The following is a 19,615-nucleotide window of genomic DNA, read 5'->3' on the forward strand; positions in this document are numbered from 1 at the left end:
TGTGAAAGCTACTTGGTATTTCTAAGACTTGCTGGATGTAACGTTAGGGATGTTAGATATGCGAAGGTAGTTGCAATTTACGAAGGACTAAGAAACCTTACCGTCTTCTAGATGTACACGTTCTAACTATTGGAAAACAGTACATAAGTTTCAATGTGTTTAATTACCATTCCTTAATTTCTATTATATCAATTAAGGCTGAGGTAAGGTGCAGCAATAAAACAGACAAATAGACATTTTATTTTATTGTACTAGCTACTATATTTCAACATTCATATACAAACAAGTGTATAAAGCTTTTCAGTCAAAGATTGACATCGTTCTTGGATCTTAATAGGACGATGGTTGATCATTGAAGGCGATGGTAGCACAGCCAATGAGTTCAATTATGATGATATTTAAAATGTACACTTACAGATCAGAAAGTTGTGCACGCTATACAACCTGCAGTACATATGCAAAATATGCGGCACATATATTCTACATATTCACTGTAGGAGCAAAGGTCTCAACATTATGAAATATCGGACTCATCAATGGTTGTAAAATGTGAAGGTTTAGCTTCACGCAGACCGCTTAGTTTGTCTCGTTATGAACTTCGTCGTACTTCTTGTGGAAGATGACCACATCCTTGAAGTACATGTTGGGAGTGTAGAAGTCATAATCGTGGATCTTACGATCGAAGGGGAATCCCAGAGGCTTGTCATCGGGATATTTGCGACCATGTCCAACACCGCAGTAGCTGAAAGCCTTGTAGTGGTAAGACTCTAAGTCGTGTTCGTCTTGCTTGACGTATGGGGTGACGATGACGTAGAAGGTGAATGTCTGACCACCCTTCTTGCCTTTAGGAAGCAGCAGGTTCTCCGGGTAGCCGCAGTATTTGTGGCTCTGGAAATGTGTAAAGAATTTCCGTTACAAATGATTGTCATACAAAAACATGAGATATAAAAAGAAATAAACTTGAAAATATTGATGGTCTTGTACAAAAATGTCTGATGACCAGTGAATCTTAGTACTTGAGACTATCCAGTCCTCAACAAGACAGTGAGAATGATACATGACGAAATTGTTAAATTGGAATGCAAGACAAGATGAACTGATTTGTGATTTATTTCGTAATATGTTTTTCTCAGACAGCTCAGTTGGAATGAGCGGAATTTTCTTTCTACGATTGCAGACAATAACAGTTTGGTAATATGTAAATAAGAATGGATAAGATAAAAATTCTTTGTCAGATACGCCATTGCTCCTTTCCTAGCCCCTTCAGGCCTGATGAACATTATAGTGTACATTGTTTTTTTTTTGGAATGTCTTCGATACTTCTAAATATTATGAAAAATTCAATGTGATAGAAATGGAGAATATTATTTTTGAAATATTTCTATACCTGAATTAAAAATAAAATTTAAAATTTTGGGGCCCCAGGGGTCAAAAGTATCCCTAAATTGACTTGATTTGAGAATTTTGGAACCCCAGAATGATTATGTGACCAGTTTTTTTCAATTATTTTTATATTAATTCAGGACTGAAGGGGTTAATACTGGAAAAAGTTGATAAAATTGTCATATTCTTGAGATTATATAGGTGCCATGCAGTAAAGAGTAGCTGGATGTCGATTCAAGAATATTAGCGGTCGAAAGTATTTGCTGTGTAACAATATACGCTAATATACATATGCAAGTTATACAAATATAAGATGGTCCTCTAATAAACAATAGTTGTATAATTATACAATCAATGGCTCACGTGAATTAAACCTAAGCAATTGCTAAAAGTATTATGTATTAGCATTCAACACTAACTTTGGCATTTCCCTTTTTAGAAAAATGAGCTAATGCTTATAAGCAGAATCTGGAAAATTTCTAGCATCTGCTTTTTTGCATGACTTTACTGTATTAAAGCCTTTGAAATTAAACACATTAAAATTAATGCCAAGTCAGTTTTTGTGATCATTCTTTGTTTTTTGCAATTGATTTCTCTCCTGTATAAATATAAAATACTGCCCTGTATATTCTTAAGGTGTTCGGGGACGGATTGTAATATCTTTAACACAGAAGGATTTTCCTAAATCATATTTGAATGGATTAGGATTGTCATAATCTGCCGCTTACAGACTTGTGCTTAGTCGAGCGATGAATACTTCAATAGTTGGCACATACAGCTCATCATGAAATTTCGTCGTCGAGGCGATTAGAATGATGAGCGGAATTAGCTGGTTTTGGGTAATTTGCATTTTCCGGATGTGAGACACCGCCGAATGATCCCATTTTTTTTTGTGGCGTAGGTTACGACAGAGACAATGGGGGACCTATATATATATATATATATGCAAGTCCTACAACCAGGTTGTTAGGAGTTAGGGCATAAGAACGCCAAAATTGGATAGAGTCTAACTATAAGTTTGTTGGCCTTAGAGAACACTATGAATAACTAGTCTATATTATCGTTGCTAGACTATTCAAGAATTACGATTACAATACACGTGGTCTGTAATTGATACTCCTCTTGTGAAATAAAATCAAAGTAATGTATCTACCAAATAATGCACTTACGAGTAGATATAAAGTATGAAGTGATATTTGGAAAGTGACACTTACGTTGTCAATGTAGTATTGATCTTTTCCTTCCAGAGCGTCAGATACTTTCTTGAACAAGTTTCTGTAACTGTCATGGCTGTCAGAGATGATGCTGGAGTCGTGGGATTTACGTTCGATCACTGTTTTGCCGGCTTCAACTGAGAAATTAAAAGACACGTAATTAATTTCTACTTTCTTCGAAAATGAATATAACTCCATGTGCATTAGGACCTACATTATTTGTGGCTCAACCCTATGGTTTAAGCGACAGTACCTTCTCCTAAAATAACTCCAAAAGTTCAACTCTAGGCTAGGAAGTGAAAGTTTTTCTTTCCATTACAACAATGGCTTAGGCCTATTGTCTCCTACTGATCAACTATTGTCCTAAGGCTAAAGGATAGCCTATTGCAATATATATGCAGAGCGATTAATCAAACATATTGTAGAAAAACAACGCGTGGTACAGAGCGTAGTCAAGGCCTGTGACCGGCACGAGAGGCACATGGAGGGGAAAGCAGTGGGGATACATGTTTGGAGGCAGTGTGATAAGGACAGTGAATGTGTGTGACAGAGAACACATGCTACAGACCGAATAAAAACATTGACTCTATTGTTTAATTTACTTGTCAATGGACTCATTTTACTACAGGTTCATGTTTTCCGCACCGCCAGTACAACTCTCTCGGAAGGGAGCTCGAGTACTATCTGCATGGTGTCAGCGATTGCATCAAATTGGCCTATGTACCCCCGGTTACATTCCGCAACCTCATATACTTGTCCAATGCTCGCGCGCATCGTATTTACACCGGCCATGACTATGCTCTCGGGCTGTATTTAAATGATATTCATATGATGTACTAAGCATTTAGCGTTTTTAGCAACGACTACCATGATATAATATATTGTATTGTATTATATTATTATTATTAACAATTATTAAAAAGAATGACACCTGTTACTCTTTTAATGGTTATGTTCTGAATTCTTTAAATATTAAAACTGTAATTAAATAAGGAATATATCATGTTTTGAATCGCATTTGTACCGTTATTAGGCCTAGTCTATGTTAACCTAGTGAAATTGATTCTGTATAAATTTGCATTCTTTCGCTGTTGAATCTTCACCGAATTTTCATCTTATTTCTTTGTTATAGACTCTAGAGAACCAACAGGACTGACGGTTTTGATTAGTATTAACTGAGTGTACATGTAACGTTTGTGTAAACTGAGGATAAATCCATACTGGGAATGCAACAGAAAAAGAATACAGGTATAAAGTTCGTAAGGGATTGGGGTTTCTTTGTACAATTTTGAATTTTGAAGAATATTCATATACGAGTATTACAATAGTACTGTAAAATCTTTTATTAATGTACGTAATTTTTTTTCCTTCCTATAATTTGTCAATTGTCAATATCTCGGCATCGAGAGCAGCTACAGAAATGTACTGCCAATCGTTTGATTCGTAAATCGTGAGTTCTACAATATTAACGTGGTAAGAGATACGTAAGATACACTTTAAGTGAACCATAGTCAATAATACTGTATAATGTGAGATGTGACTAATTTCAAGATTTCGCTTCATATGAAGAGAAAATAGTACCGGTATATCGCATGCTATCCATTATTATTTCTCTTATCAAAGATCCATACTCTCAAAACGAAATAAATATAAATATATTCAAACTATGCCTAGGGTGCTGTATAATTTTAATATAATATCTTAAAAGTACCTTTATGTACAAAGCGGTCCATCTCCACGAAGTAGTGTCTGCGCTCATCCAGTTCACATTCGTGGCCCAAGCTGTCGTACTTGGGACCCAGGAAAATACGCACGTACACGTCCTGTGCCTTGTCGCTGGAGACCTCGATGTTGTAGGTGAAAGGCTTGTGGTTGAGACGATAGTGGCGAGCGCGGATGTTGGCTTTCAATACGTCTTCGAGCTTACCAAGGTACATAGCATTGCCCAAACTATGTTCAAAGTGCTCGAAGTATGTGTACAATTTGCCAACATCTACGTTTTCTATCTTCACTCCTGGGAAGGACAGCTGTAACAAGAAATAAATTTGTTTTGTATTTCAATACATCATAATTAGGCGTGTCTCAAAACTCAAGTCTATACTACACACTAGTGACAAGCAGCTAGGTGACTTGTAAAATACACATTAGGGAGCTTTGGAAATGCATGCTTGAAACATGGCCTTCTTCATAGACTAAACCATGACATCACGGTGTAGCCCTGAATTAAGAAGGCAATGTCTTAATGCAGTTTCATTACGAATTATGTTGAAAAGAAAGGCTTAATATATTATAATAATGTTTAAAACATTGTACAGAAGATAGACCTACTAACAATGTAAGTGTTCAAAGTTAACGTGTTATTCTACATTATATTTACATAATTTCACTTCCAAAGTATTTTCAGATTTCATAACCCCAATTGCTAATGAGGTATCCATGTTTGTGTAGTGAACAAGTCAACAATCGAGCAAACATTTTCATTTACTAGCTACTACGGACTTGATTGCTATGCATTATGTAGCTTTGGATAATAACTTCTGACGTCACATCCGGCTATTTAGTAAACAATCTAGTTCACTTCAGCTGAAAATGTAGCTTTGAGACACGGCCTTAGTTTATAATAGTATTGCGAAGTTATATTCTAGAATATTCAGGAAGCAGCAGCAACACAACCACCATAGAATTCAACACTACAACCACACTCACCGCTACCACCATCACCACCACCAAGTCCACTATCATTACCACTATTACCACTGCTATCAGCAGCAAATGTTTATTCACCAAATAGTTTTGGAAACAAACTTTCCGTTTCCTGAGAGATATTCACTCTCTATTGCATTCAGTCTTCCTAACCGTTTTGTCTTTGCTATTGTAGGAATATTGCAATTATTGTCATTGTGTTGAATTCGGATTTCAAAGTTTCTCTAGACACACGTAGCCTATATAGGGGCGGATTTTAAGACAGTCATTGTATATCGTTAGTTCTGTCTAACAATTTGTAAGGCAACCGCTTGTTTTACATTATTTTGGAATTCAAAAAGTATTTGCTACATTAATGGTATTTCAAATGAAAAGAAACATTTTATAGTCAGGGCGACATAAGATTTTTTACCAGCAAGGAGTGTATTGTAAACTTCAATTTATTTAGTTTCACTGTCTAAGAATTAGTGCTTAGATTTCAGAGGCAGTGTTCATCAGGCCGAAACAAAGTACAAACTGACAATAAGTATTCCATACTACTCGCAATATCTTGAGCGATTTTTTACCATTAGATGTGAAGTGTGGGGTAGAGTGTATTCCATTAATATCGTCAAGTTTTGAAGTTGTTTTTACAATCAGTATTTCGTCCCTCCCATTGCTTAACTAATAAATAGGCTATGTATAGAGGAAGTGTTACAAATATGAAATAGGGATAAAATGAAATAGTGTGATACACGACCTGAGACGAGTTGTATCCTAGGGGAAGCCTTCAAAATTACTAAGCACTGATACTCTCTTTCGCGGAAATGTGTTAGTTTGCAGTTAATGATGAACTGTTAAAACTTTGTTCGAAAACGCAATAATGATGAAAGTAATAGGTTTGGCGGTCAGTTATTTTTTTGAATATACATTGTTATTCCTTAATGTTAGAAATATTAATTACATATTATTCTTAAAAGGAAATAATCTACATGTATAATAATGTTTGTTTAATTTATTTCGTTTTTATATTATGATATATTTTGAGGTTATGACTTACAACATGAGTGTGTCACAAATATGAAATACTAGTATTTCCATCATTATACCCTGGATTTCTGTTTCATTACTAGTGTTGGCACCTGTAGGTGGAGGAAAAATCTCACCTTCCAACAAACTTAGAAAACAGTGGAATGGAAAGGCAATGCAAGACACCTCTAAACATGTTCAAGAAAAGACGTGAGAAACGATTCATCTAGATTCAGTATTATGGTTGGGAAAACACCTTCTAATGAAGATGCTGAATGGTTGTTCTGTGTTTGTCTTAGTAGAGGCCATTTTAACTTTGCAATTTTGTTAATCTTGTAACTTGTTAACAGTATTCCATATTTGTACCTCCATTTTTATGAAGATAATAGATTTTGAGGAAATTATTTTTTTCCAAACATTTTATAACATCTTACGAACTTCTAATTCCAGTGCATCATTCACAGGGACATTCAGCAATAAACTGGACAATATTTTACGTTCAGTATCCAAAACATATAGGTGCCAAAACGAAAAAAACAAAATGATATTCCATATTTGTAACACTCCCTCTGGAACAAATACACAAGTTAGTTGACTCCTTGCAGTGGCATGCCGTTGCACCAATGAAATGTTAGCATACATCGCAAACAATTCTAATTCTAATGATGGCTTAACTACTGCTCTAGCATAAACATCACCGAAAACAGGAATACACAATACAAACTCGAAAACCGGAATACAAAATACAGACGAGTTAAGCCGTACGTGCACTGTAAAGATGGCGGTAGAATATTGAATTTCGGTCCACACCTGTGGAGTAACGGTCAGCGCGTCTGGCTGCTAAATCAGGTGGCCGGGTTCGAATCCCGGTCGGAGCAAGTTACCTGGTTGAGGTTTTTTCCGGGGTTTTCCCTCAACCCAATACGAGCAAATGCTGGGTAACTTTCGGTGCTGGACCCCGGACTCATTTCACCGGCATTATCACCTTCATATCATTCAGACGCTAAATAACCTAGATGTTGATACAGCGTCGTAAAATAACCCAATAATATTGAATTTCGTTGTCAGTATGACTAAGATATAAGACGGCATTATACCTACTGCGCATGCGTTATATTGATATCTGCATTCTAAATACAAGAAATATATTGTATTAGATAATGTTTCAACTTTGCCGTATATAAAATCCCGTTTTTACTCAATTGTAACGTCTACTGACATCGCCCAGCGCTCAAGATATGCCGTCAGATATGTACTTGAGATAGAGGAAAAATTTATTGATTGAAATGATGTTGAGTTGGAATAGTAATTTTTGATTATTTAAATCTTTCCCCTACGAGTTATCACTGTTGCTTTTGATGTTCAGTTTTTCACTTAGATAAGAACTCCAACGTGTAAGCAGAGAGGTTATTTTTATTAATATAGATTCTACCTTCATTGAATTAGAAATAGCTGCTTTCAGTATCTGAATAAAAATTTACATATGAAATCATAATTATAGAAGTGTACGTGTGAGATATGCAAACTTATTACGATTCTTTGACCTGTGTTATAATTCAGGAAATGTCAAGGTGTTTCATAATTTAAATGCTTTTTTTTAAACTCATTATTTTAAACAGTAATAAATAATATACAATATGACAGTAGGCTAATAAATAATATATAAAAAATTGTTGGTCTGAACAAAATGTTCAATACCTAATCCAAATTCCAGTTTTTCTTCTGTGATTTTGATCACTAAACTTTTTGCCATTCGTTTTGTTTTTGTAATGCCAATTACTCCGTACCTTGAATAAGTATATATCAGAAATAGTGTTTACACTTATGTTTAATGAAACATATATCTTCCCCTTTGGATGAAGCTGTAGAATTGATGACTACAATTAATCTGTCTAGATTCTCGCCGAGGAGTATACATTTCTCTCTCTCCCATAAGGACTAGTTGTCCGAGCTACCCTGTAAACTTTGAAGCGATGGTCTTGCTCTGTGTTGGCGATATGATTGATGAGTTCCGTCAGTCTCAGTGGCGCAGTCGGTAGAGTGCTGGCCTTCTGTGCCCGAGACTGCGGGTTCGATTCCGGCATACGTCGATGGCAGGTAAGTGTGGTTAAATGCGACATGCTGTTGTAAGTATATTTACTTGCATGTAAAAGAGCTGCGGGACAAATTTCCGAACACCGGCGACGCTGGCAGTTGCGAGCGTCGTTAAATAAATCATACTTAAAAACATTTCTTGATGAGTTTCACAACTTTAACTGAGTAGTCAGACCTTTAGCTTGTGACGTAGGCGGTCCGGATTCGAGTCCTAGTAAGACCTCAACTTGTGGCGTACAAGATCGCAGTTGGGGTTTTACTCAAGGTTCTGCCGTCTTCCTATATAAGGCATCTACAATATTCTGTCAACATTTATCCATTTCGCCATCATACCATGGTGAATGACGATGCATGGAGGATGTTGGTCTGCTCGAAATCTGTGTTCACAGCGAACATTAATATAGTCAGCCGGTGTGGGATTGAGAATGCGACTAGTTTGAATGTAAGCGTTATACATTTTGAAAGGTCGCAGTGCTGGGTCGTAGTGTCCCTCTGCAGAAATACCATACCATACCATTCCATTTCATTCACTTCAATTCCACTTGTGAGTGTGTAAAATTAGCTCTTAAAGTTCACAAAAGCTTGGATATAAAGGGCCAAATATTCAGTTTCGGAGGGTAGATGATGGAAAATGTAAAAAGGAAATATAATATTCGCGGAGAAACTAGACAAATAATATGACTTCAGATTCTCACCTCGTCGTATGTGTAGCGGGGCAGCCTGTTCTTATACTTCTGCACAATGTGGTCGATGCGCTTCCACAGCTGGTAAAAGGCGGGATCTCTCAGGGCGGTCTGATGATGTTCCAAGGCACTTGGTGCGAGCTAAAACACACAAAGAATTTAGTTAAAGCTTTGAGTAGATACACAGCTTACACAAGAATTCGTTGTTCGCGGTTCAGCAGTCTATAACTTGCAACAATAGCGTGATTGTGTAATTTGCATTTAAAAAGTCATGTAGCCTAATCATCTATGTTACGCAAGATGATGCTGGAACTGCCTACCTTCATATTCTACACATTTCTGTCGTATGAAATTACTCATTATCCTCTTTAGTCATATCTGAGAAATCAAATTAATGTCTACAAGGATGTTATTCATAATTTCGTGTAAAGTGTGTCAGTTTGTTCTCTACGCTTCATATTTTGATATTCTAAAGAGATGATGATCACAGTGGATTAGATTTTGGGATCGAGCGTTCCATATATGACGAAAGTTGCGGGAACTCTTCGTGAATTACCTGCACGGAAAAATTGACTGTATATGCCTTTTCGGAGTCCTGCTAGAAAAGTGTGAAACTACGTTCTCTCACAGTTTATTCAGCATAAAAGTTTTGAAAAATGATTTGCATACATCTGTCACTAATTAAAAAAAAATAGCCTATTATACTGTCACCGCTAACTGCGCACCGTACTCCAATTGAAGGGTTCAGAGCCATAGTAGGCCAAGCGCCATTTATTAAAAACCGAGAAAGCAAGGGTTAGAGTTAAGTGAATACCATAGTTTAATGAAGATTGACATATCATTTAATTTGAATGTGTAGACTTTATATTACTTGCTATATATTTCCATTGAATTATGGTAATAACTTCATTTTAACCGTTGTTTTCTACGGTTTTAGTAAATGGCGCTTGGCCCACTATGATTCTGAACCTTTCAATTTTTTGGTCATAAACAGGCTTCGAGACTTTGGGCCCGATACAATAATGCTTGTACTATAGGTTGTTGACTCGCTGCAGGTAGTGAAAGGTAGAGATGTGTTCAGGTAACAACGTTGCTGTTTAGAGTAGAATACGGTAATATGGGGAAACACACACATGTACATTCTGAAAGTAAATATACGTTACGCAATGACAATGACAAAAGAATGTGAAAATATTTTATTATCCTGTCTTTTATAAGCATTTGTGATTTATTATACACAGTGTTAATGGTGGAAATAAACATGTAGGCCTATCAATTTTAATTTCTTCATCTATCCTATTGATCGTATTTAGAAAGTGCAGTTACAGTACCGAATTGCACTGTACTATAAGATACATTTTCAGTGTCCCAAATGTAAATCTTTTTCGGTTATCTGCCAAACACAGTTTGTACTGTGAAAAGCTGAGCCCTACGTCGCATGACGTGATAGGAGCAAAACGAAAAAAACCTAACATCATTGCAGTCTCCTAGAGACAGTCCTTTATTCTTGGGTGATTCTATGTCTACTAATTTGCAATTTATATTACAAAATGTTCCATATCCGTTATTTTTACATAAAATTTATTTCCACTTCTGTTTTACACGTTCAGTAACCGGTGTACTTGGTTTCTCATTAATTCCCTGTGTCATTTCCACAATTAATTTGATTGCTTCCGGCATCCCTTGCTCTGACTTTTCTAACCGTGTAATAGTTTCAGACAAAGTTTGAAAATAGCTTTGTATGAAAACCAAATTATTCGTCAAAACTTTCACATCTAGAACATTTTTCTTTGCGTATTTGTTGGCATTCATTCTACAGTACCCCCACCCTCTGTAGCCTACGCTTTACCACTATACTCAGTACGCCGTTATGCGGATTTCCCACTGAACTGCTCTATTGGGTCCGAAGTCTCGAAGCCTAGTCATAAAGGAGTAGATTAGTTTTCTCGGGACTCCTGTATCGGATCGGGTAATTTGCGAGTCTATATATCCATCTAAATGAAATCCAGCTACGTTCGGAAATTAAATGAGTTTAGGGCAATTTTTCTGTCATGCATTTTGGTCAAAATTCATTCACAAAATCTACTCTAAAGCACTGGATCACCCGATTTAATTTCCCGCCTCCACTCATTGTTGCCAAACCTATCCATGCTCCGGCTTGTAACTGAAGAAGGCTCTGGTATAGATATTAATATAACACATCACATTCACCTGTTATCGTGGGAACTCGTGATGTCCTCCATACCGACAGAGAACAAACCACCCGTTATGTGAATTCTTGCTTTTGACTGATTCACGGATAATCCAGTCACATAGCACAAAATAGTACATTTTAGAATAAATCTGTATACGTTATGTAAAGAGAGACGATGTGCCAAAAACACAGTTTAATACTAATAATCACGAAAGAAAAGCTAAGGCTGATAAACCACCGTCTTCAGATGGGAAGAGTTACGGTTTCCAATGATATCAAACTTAAAGAGTTCACGTGTTACATATTGCATATACAGTACTATGCAAAGTCAGAACTTAATGACTGCTACTTACCCCGTTCTTGTGGTATGGATCAACAACGTGTCCAACCAACAAGCGGTAGAAGTGGAAAATAGATCCATAGAAGTATTGATACGGGGAGTTGCTGGTGCCCTCGATCATCTGGCCGAGATAATCCATGCCATGCTGATCGTGGTACAGGGAATAGGGAGTGCGGTGCTCCTGAAACACAAGCATTGTACTTGGAAGTCTTATCTCATTATCATGACATTCGGTGCTTGATTAATATTTTGAAGTAATACGAACTGAAAAACACTGTTGTAATAATAAAGGCATTAAAGATAACTTACATCGAAGGCGTAGCCAAAGTCAATGGCCTTCTCAACCCTGCTTTCGTAGTTTTTGATGTCAGAGACATAAAAAAGGTCGATGTTAGTTGGGTACATGTTGCTGGGACGAGCAGGCATTTCCTCGCCATTTTGGTATCTCAGGTGAGGATTGTATCCGGTCTGAAACAAGACATGTCTGTGTTATATTTCGTTAAAATGGTCTAATATTAAATGCATTTCAGTTGGTTTTTACAAATTCATTTAGGTATAGGCCTGTATGATAAGATACATATTATGAAATGTCATATCATTTTAATATCTTTGCATATTTTCTTTCACACATTCAAAAACTTTTAATTGCCAAAGTAGATAATACAGAGTGAATCAAAAGTCTGGAACCATATAAAATAATATCTTCCATGTGCTTCAGGTATTACCAGTATTTCTAAGATCAAATGCTCTACCAGTGACATATTCGATTCTAGTCCTCGGCTATCTCAAAAGCCGCCATTTTGAATGAAACTTTGAAATTTTAAATGGAAAGGGAGTCTTGTAGATACTCAAAATCATATGAAATTTTCGGAAAAAGTAATGCAATATGTTTTGAGATATCTCTAATCGTTTTCAAGTTATTTAAAGATAACTGTCATATTGACACAAATATTAGTTACTGCATCTACAGATATTTTACAACACTGTACAATACTAAGAAGGCCTTGGAAAAGGTATTTTTATGCAATTCTGGTAATTAACTTTTCCTGATTTCTGTTTGATTAACCTTTGGCAGTTTCAATGCATTGTTGTGATTATTTGAAGCTTTCCTATAACAAATATCTTGATTTTCGTAATGGCATTATCGAAAGAGAAAAGAATTGATGTCATTCTTCTTTCTGGTGGGTTAAGGCACAGAAATGTTGCAGCAGACTGGACGAACAGTTTTCTGGACATTTGATTGATCGGCTAAGTCTCCAAATTTAACACTCCTTGATTTTTTTCTATTGGGGTTATATAAAGAGCTTGGTGTATGAAGAGAAAATTGAGAATGTGGAACCGTATCATTGAAGCTAGTGCTAAAGTCATCCCGGAAATGCTGCAACATGTTCTCTGAACCTTCGAAATTATGTTTCATTTAGATTTATATTCTCCTGATTCAATATCCGACAGGACTGCAATCTCGTGCGATACAGAAAACGGGCAAGATACAGCTGCCAGTAAGTTTGTCTTAAAAGCTTCTGTTAGATGAAAATGAGTCCTTTTTATGTGTTGTAAATTTATGATCATTATCCCGCTTTTTATTTCATTTTAAATTAAGTAGTAGCGTCAGTCTTTATCGCCCCTGAAAATCCATCACTCTCATCGGATTTAAACCCGCGAACCTCGGATCCAGCGTTACCGAAACATGTATCGACTATATCAAGGTAGACGATGTTTCATCGCACTATTCTTTTGTATTCTAATAAGTTAACTACTTACCTTCAAGGGCTTGCTGTACTGGAAGGGTTTAACATCGGGCAAGCTGTTGGACAGCCTCTCGAGGAAGTAGCGAGCATAGATCTGGTGGTAGGTATAGTAGAATTGTTCACCACGTCGGTCAAATGTCTTGCCGTACAAAGTAGTGTTGAACCAAGTGGGATAGATGTAGCGGAAGTACATGTTGAATGCGTTGAGGTCGACATCTTCTCTAAAGTAGGCCACCAGGTCTTCTTGGCTTCTGGCAGTGAAGTTCACAGGGATAACGTGTTCGACGTGTTTATCAGTGCCAGATTCTGAGAACATACAAAATAAAATCACATTTAAATTACTACTTCGCACAGCTTTACTTTTGTCTCACATTCCTACAGTAATAAAATCATTGTACAATTTTTGCTAACTTTTATTTTATATTCTGGATTCTAGATGTCAGCCGTTGATGTCGGCCAGATGTCCAACTTGTGAAGCAAATAAGATATTTTAATGTTTTCACTTAAAAATGTATAATTATTTCGGAACTGTTCATTATAGTACTATGTAAAATTGCACTTCATCCACCGTACACTTCGGCTAACTAACTGAAGTACCCAAATGCTAAACAAGTAAAGTTATATGAATCCTATAGATTAAAATCCCCTATATCCATTTTCACAAATTAAGGATTTGGACAATGATTGGTGGCAAATGAAGGGAATTTTCAACCTAACAGTGACTTTTAACAAACCTTTTGCTTTAAATTTTGTGGCTTTTTGAATTCAAACTATATAAAACATTAGAATTCATTTTTAGCAAGCAATATGTGGGCATAACTCAATTCTGAACAAAATGGTCTTTAGGGGGTTTTGAATCTAGAGTATTCATGTGTAGTTTTGACGTGAAATGTCTTGTAATATTCAACCTAAAATGAGAGAAAAATTGTAACTCTTTGACATAAAATGTTTACTTCGGTACCATATTGTTGTCAATGAAAATGGGGAAATGGGAAGAGCGCATTAAAAAGGTACGCGAACACGTGTTCTTTCTAGGGAGTTTGGGTGCTGAGAAAAACTGAATATGTGAGCTCCAAACCTATTGACCACTTGCCTCACTCCGATTTTCGCTCTTCCACTGAAGGAACTTTAGAGAATTTTGAAGGGGGAAGACCGAAAATGGACGTAACCTCACAGCTACCGCATAAGGTGGGAGAAGCATGAGAGGACAGCAGCAGGGAAGGATTGCCTATGATGTTATAAGCCTGCACATAGTGAATGTCACAGTCCTCGCAAGAAAAGGGATCTGAACCCTTACACTGTGCGAGTGACAGTCGAGTAAACTTGTCCCAAGTACCGAAGGCATTATGCATGCAATTGCCAAGGCTTTAATTTGGAATAATGCCGAAATTTATATGGAGAAAGATGGACGTTCGTGGCCCAATTCTTTAGGTCTAATCCCAACTTTTGTTTTAGCGTCGCAGGAAAATGACGAAAACCACAGGCAGGATGAGTTTTCTCTATTTAGCAGACTAGGCAATTGGCTGTGAGGTGATTAGTATAAAAGATAGCCCGATCGACCCTGAGGACATTATATTGGGAAAGATGTGTGGCTTATTAGTATTAGGCCGAACTGTATTTTACCACTGGTCATTATATTGGGCTGTGTCTAACATAAGATCATGTAGGGTTGGGTCTTAATTCTGAGCCTCATCCAGGCAATAGATACTTGCTGCTTCACAAGTCCCTCCTGATGCTTATTTCGGGTCACCAGAGACCGAGTTCGTTCCGTCATATAGGTGTAAGATGAAATTCGTACCTTGTGATTTCCCACGCGGTCAGTGTCGCTTAATTCTCCATTTCATATAATTCTCTCCTACTTGTAGTAGCTATTACGTTACGTCCATTTTCCGTTTTTCCTTAAAAATTCTGTTAAGGTCCTTCAAAGAAACGGTAAAAAAATGGAGTGAGACAAATGACCAACAGGCTTGGAGCTCTCATATATCCTTTCTCGCAGCTCTAAGTGCCCTTGTTAGGACGCGCGATTGCGTACATTTTAATTAACTCTCCTCTCATCATATTTCCCTTTCTTTCATTGCGTCATTGAACAAGGTCCGCGTCTCTCCATTACTGGATACAATATACTCATCCCTCCTGTGATAGTTATGAGTTTAGCTCTTAAACCCGTCGTCACCTCTCCTAAAATTACATATGAAGAAGAAAGATGTTTCACCCAAATAAGTTTCATAAATTCTCTGTCACTATTATAATACTACAGGATCGAATTCTGGTTAGTAGTGGAAGTACAATGACTATTATTTTATTTGATGTTGTCATAGTTTTACGTATTTTAATAAGTATTTGCAGGAATTTAATGTGGAACTGAAAACTTCTCTTTTGGTTGTACAGACCCAGAAACAAAATTTGAGACACCTGAATTTTACAAGTTCTAGTCATAACATAATGTGCATGCTTAGTGCTTACTGACTGTTATCAATATGTTATAACTGAAACTTGAAAATTTCAGGTGATCAAAATTTTATTTCTGGCTCTGACGATGAATTTCAAATTTAACTGTGTCATTTCAGAATTAGATATTTAAGAAAATTAAGTTGAGTACGCTGCATTTGTATCACATGATTTCAGGAAATATTTATCGTCCATATCTCTCCAACAGCTCTCTCTCTCTCTCTCTCTCTCTCTCTCTCTCTCTCTCACTTGTATCTTTCGAAATTCTACACACTACGAGACTAGAAGAGATCAGGAAGTTCTTAATCGACTCTAACATATTCTGTAGCGTTGCAATAAAACTGCATAATTCAAGAAGAAAAGCACACGGACATGAATTGCTTATATTAGTTTCAGTCTTAAATTAAACGACCATATACCACTCCCAGTAAAATACTGTCCTATGTCGAAAATCACATGTTACTTTCGTAAATTATTTACAACACTGTTTCACTAATTGAAAGTGTGAAATTATGGTAATAAAATAGTAAATTAACAAAGGTTTTGTTACTTATTTATTAAAATACTTTTTACAGCAGTATTTTAGGAATCACAATTTTCGAGTTACGACACTATTTTACTAAGAGTGCGATGTGCGGTTACCAAAAAATGTATCGCTGAAAATGCAGTAATACAATTTACGTTAATTAAACATAATAAAAAAGCAAGAGATGAAGTTTATTTTACCTTTCGTCCAGTATTTGTAAGCCTGCTGGATTACATCGTCCTCCACGAAAAGATATGGGTTGACTTCATATGGTGAAGGCAGTACGAAGTCCTTAGTGTCTTCGCGATGGAATGCGGCGACAGTTAGAGCATACATAAACATGCCCTCATTCACACGATCGCGGGCCCAGCAGGCGGTCTGGAAGAAATAAAAAATGGCCAGCTTATTTACTTAAAATCGAAGATCAGTTTAATGCTTATATTTGTGTTGTGATTGAATATTCTATAACACGTCTGAAAAATCATTGCAGACGGCAGGTAGAGTAAGCTTGAACATAAACATGCGATCGATACTGCATTACGTCACCCTGTTCTGACGTACTATGCACAGTGCTGCAGTAAAGAAATGCCTCAGTTCAGTTCGTTCAGTCTGCTAGTCGGTATCGGAAGTGTGTGTGTACACAAGAGCGAAAGGAAACTCCGCCGAGACACTCGTCACGCGAAGTCTTACACTCGCAAAGCAGAGCTAAAATTTTGTAAAGAAGAGAAAAAGAAAGGTGTTATCATTCCATTAACGAAAGCTGTGAAAAGAACAGCAACGGCGGTGGGGAAGAGTGAAAAAAACAAAACATACCATAGCTAAGGAGGTGAAGAAGCAAAGCGCATTGGAGGACAATTTTCAACTCCTGGTGAAAGCCGCCCACATCCAAAGAATATTGTACTTGATGATTTTGAAAAACTGTGTCATCCGCAGAACTTTTTTGGAGTTTTATGAGAAGAGTAAAGAAATTCCGACTCTACGCAAGCTTCTGAATGCTGTTAAGAAAAAGATACAGTTTAATGATGGAAAAGATACATTCCGGAGGCTGTCAGTTTTGAAACAAATGACCGCACAATCAATAAGCGAAATCAGCAAATAAGTCTGGACAAAATGCTGCCAACCTGTTAAACATATCGAAGACGATTATTGGCGTCGTGACGCGTTAATGGAAGAGGAAGTAGAAAGGGTAGTAATAAATATAGGCATTGTGATTAGTGATGGAGAGTGTAAAGAAGATGAGATGGATTATGATAGGCCAGGTAGGAGCACATACACAGCAGACGAAGGCAGTTCAACTGATAGTGCAGATGAAATTGAGACCTCTGCCACGGGCATACATGTACTTCTGGAATAAAGTATGTTTATATACCGTACATGACAGAAAAAGTAAATTCAACTATGGTATTGGTAATTGTATTTATGTTCATAACAGCTGTTGATGTTTTTATTGTCAGACTGTCCAAACATTTCTCCAGCTGACTCGCCACGCATCGAGACTGAGCGGATCGCATTCGCGACACACGAGCGCCCTCATCTGAAAACTGCAATGTTTCATCAGACGGGTTATATATGAAATCTGTCCTATCCCTCATCTAGCTCACTAATAAAACCCATGAATGAGTAATTTGAAGTCGATCATGAGATTGGTGGTTACCAGTACATAACAGTGACATGGAAGTTCTTACGTATACATACTGTATAAACGATTATAGGCTGCAAATCGATGTAGAGTGTACAGCAGAGCCCACTAAATAAAAAGTCGAATTAATAATGCTTTGCATCAATTGTAACGGTTTCCTGAGAAAATTAATTTTATCATTCAGTCTGCTCTCGAAAAAGCTGAAAGAATTTGTAAGACAGATATATGACCGGTTGTTCTGTATGTTCAAGTAAGGGCTCTCACATTGAGAGAAGAATAGAGGTTAAGCGTGCGAGAATAAGGGCTTAGGGAAATATTTGGGGCTAAGAGGGATGACGTTACAGGAGAATGGAGAAAGTTAAACAATACAGAACTGCACAACAGTAATCTTCACCTAACATAATTAGGAACATTAAATCCAGATGTTTGAAATGAGTAGGGCATTTAGCACGCATGATTGAATCCAGAAATGCATATAGAGTGTGAGTTGGAAGACCTGATGGGAAAAGACCTTAGGGAAGGCCAAGACGTAGATGGAAGATTCGTATTAAAGTGGATTTGAGAGATGTGGAATATGATGGTAAGGACTGGGTTAACCGATGGCGAGCTTATGTAAAGGCGGCAATGAATCTCAGAGTTCCTCAAAAGCCATTTGCAAACAAGTAAATAAAATACTTTTGGAATAGTGTGTCGCGGTATGAAGTTGAGAAACTTCTTTCCTATAAAGATATAAATATCGAGTAGGACTAGAAATTTTAGTAGCTCTCCTTATCCCAACGATAAAACCTATAGCCAGTAAGATCAATAATGTTAATAGCCCTCCTGATCTCAAAACGTAAGCCAATAGTATTGGGATTGTGAAATAGCTCTTCTGATCTCAAGACATAAGCCAATAGCCAATATGTCTGGTAGTGTGAAACAGCTCTTAGAACATATGCCTATAGCAGATAGTAGAACTGATATTATTAAATACGAGTAGCTCTCCTGATCTCAATACCTAAGCTAGTAGCCAATAGGATCGGTAGTGTTAAATTGCTCTGCTGATTTCAAAACTTATACCAATAGGACTAGTTGTGTTAATAGCTCTCCTGATATCAACACGTAAACCAATAGTTAATAGGATTTTTTTCCGTTAATAGCTCTCGTCTTCTGAAGAAATAAACCAAAAACAAATAGGATCGGTAGCGTTAAATAGCTGATATCATTGGGGAAGGGTAAATAACTTGTAAATAGATGCTTTATTGTCGGGATTTACACGTTTTAAGAAATTGGGCTTTATCATATTCGTGTAGTTTATGAAGAAGCAAAATGTACAGGAGGAGAACGCTTATTAATCAAGAATATTAGTATACCATTGACTTCCTATACGTTCAACACTTGTCGCTGTTGTCAAAAATTTAAGATTGAAACTGAGTCCGTTATAGTATCAGAACTTATCATTCATTGTTGTTATTACCTAATTATTATTGATTTCTGTAAAAATGTACAGGGACATCATATTATTTTTACTAACATTTTTAATATCAACCTGGTTATACCTTTGGATTAACTGTTGAGAACCGTAAACACCGTTTGCTACCCCCTTCAACGACTGGATTAACGGTTGAGAACTGGAAACACCGTTTGCTACCCCCT

The 19,615-nt window shown here is 36.8% G+C and overlaps 1 protein-coding gene across 1 annotated transcript in view; it reads right to left on the reverse strand.

Moving 5' to 3' along the window:
- Nucleotides 1-230: 230 nt before the first annotated feature.
- LOC138716509 (allergen Cr-PI-like) overlaps nt 231-19,615 on the reverse strand; it is a 30,637-nt gene continuing 11,252 nt past the window's right edge. Inside the window, exons 4-11 of the mRNA XM_069849654.1 lie at nt 16,542-16,719; nt 13,381-13,673; nt 11,929-12,087; nt 11,633-11,800; nt 9,098-9,226; nt 4,309-4,624; nt 2,598-2,734; nt 231-888 (exon numbers count right to left, since the gene is read on the reverse strand). Of these exons, the coding sequence (XP_069705755.1) occupies nt 577-888; nt 2,598-2,734; nt 4,309-4,624; nt 9,098-9,226; nt 11,633-11,800; nt 11,929-12,087; nt 13,381-13,673; nt 16,542-16,719 (1,692 nt within the window). The 3' untranslated portion in view covers nt 231-576. The remainder of the gene's footprint in view (nt 889-2,597; nt 2,735-4,308; nt 4,625-9,097; nt 9,227-11,632; nt 11,801-11,928; nt 12,088-13,380; nt 13,674-16,541; nt 16,720-19,615) is intronic.

This window comes from Periplaneta americana, chromosome 16 (genome assembly GCF_040183065.1).
Source record: "Periplaneta americana isolate PAMFEO1 chromosome 16, P.americana_PAMFEO1_priV1, whole genome shotgun sequence".
Classification (NCBI taxonomy): domain Eukaryota; kingdom Metazoa; phylum Arthropoda; class Insecta; order Blattodea; family Blattidae; genus Periplaneta; species Periplaneta americana.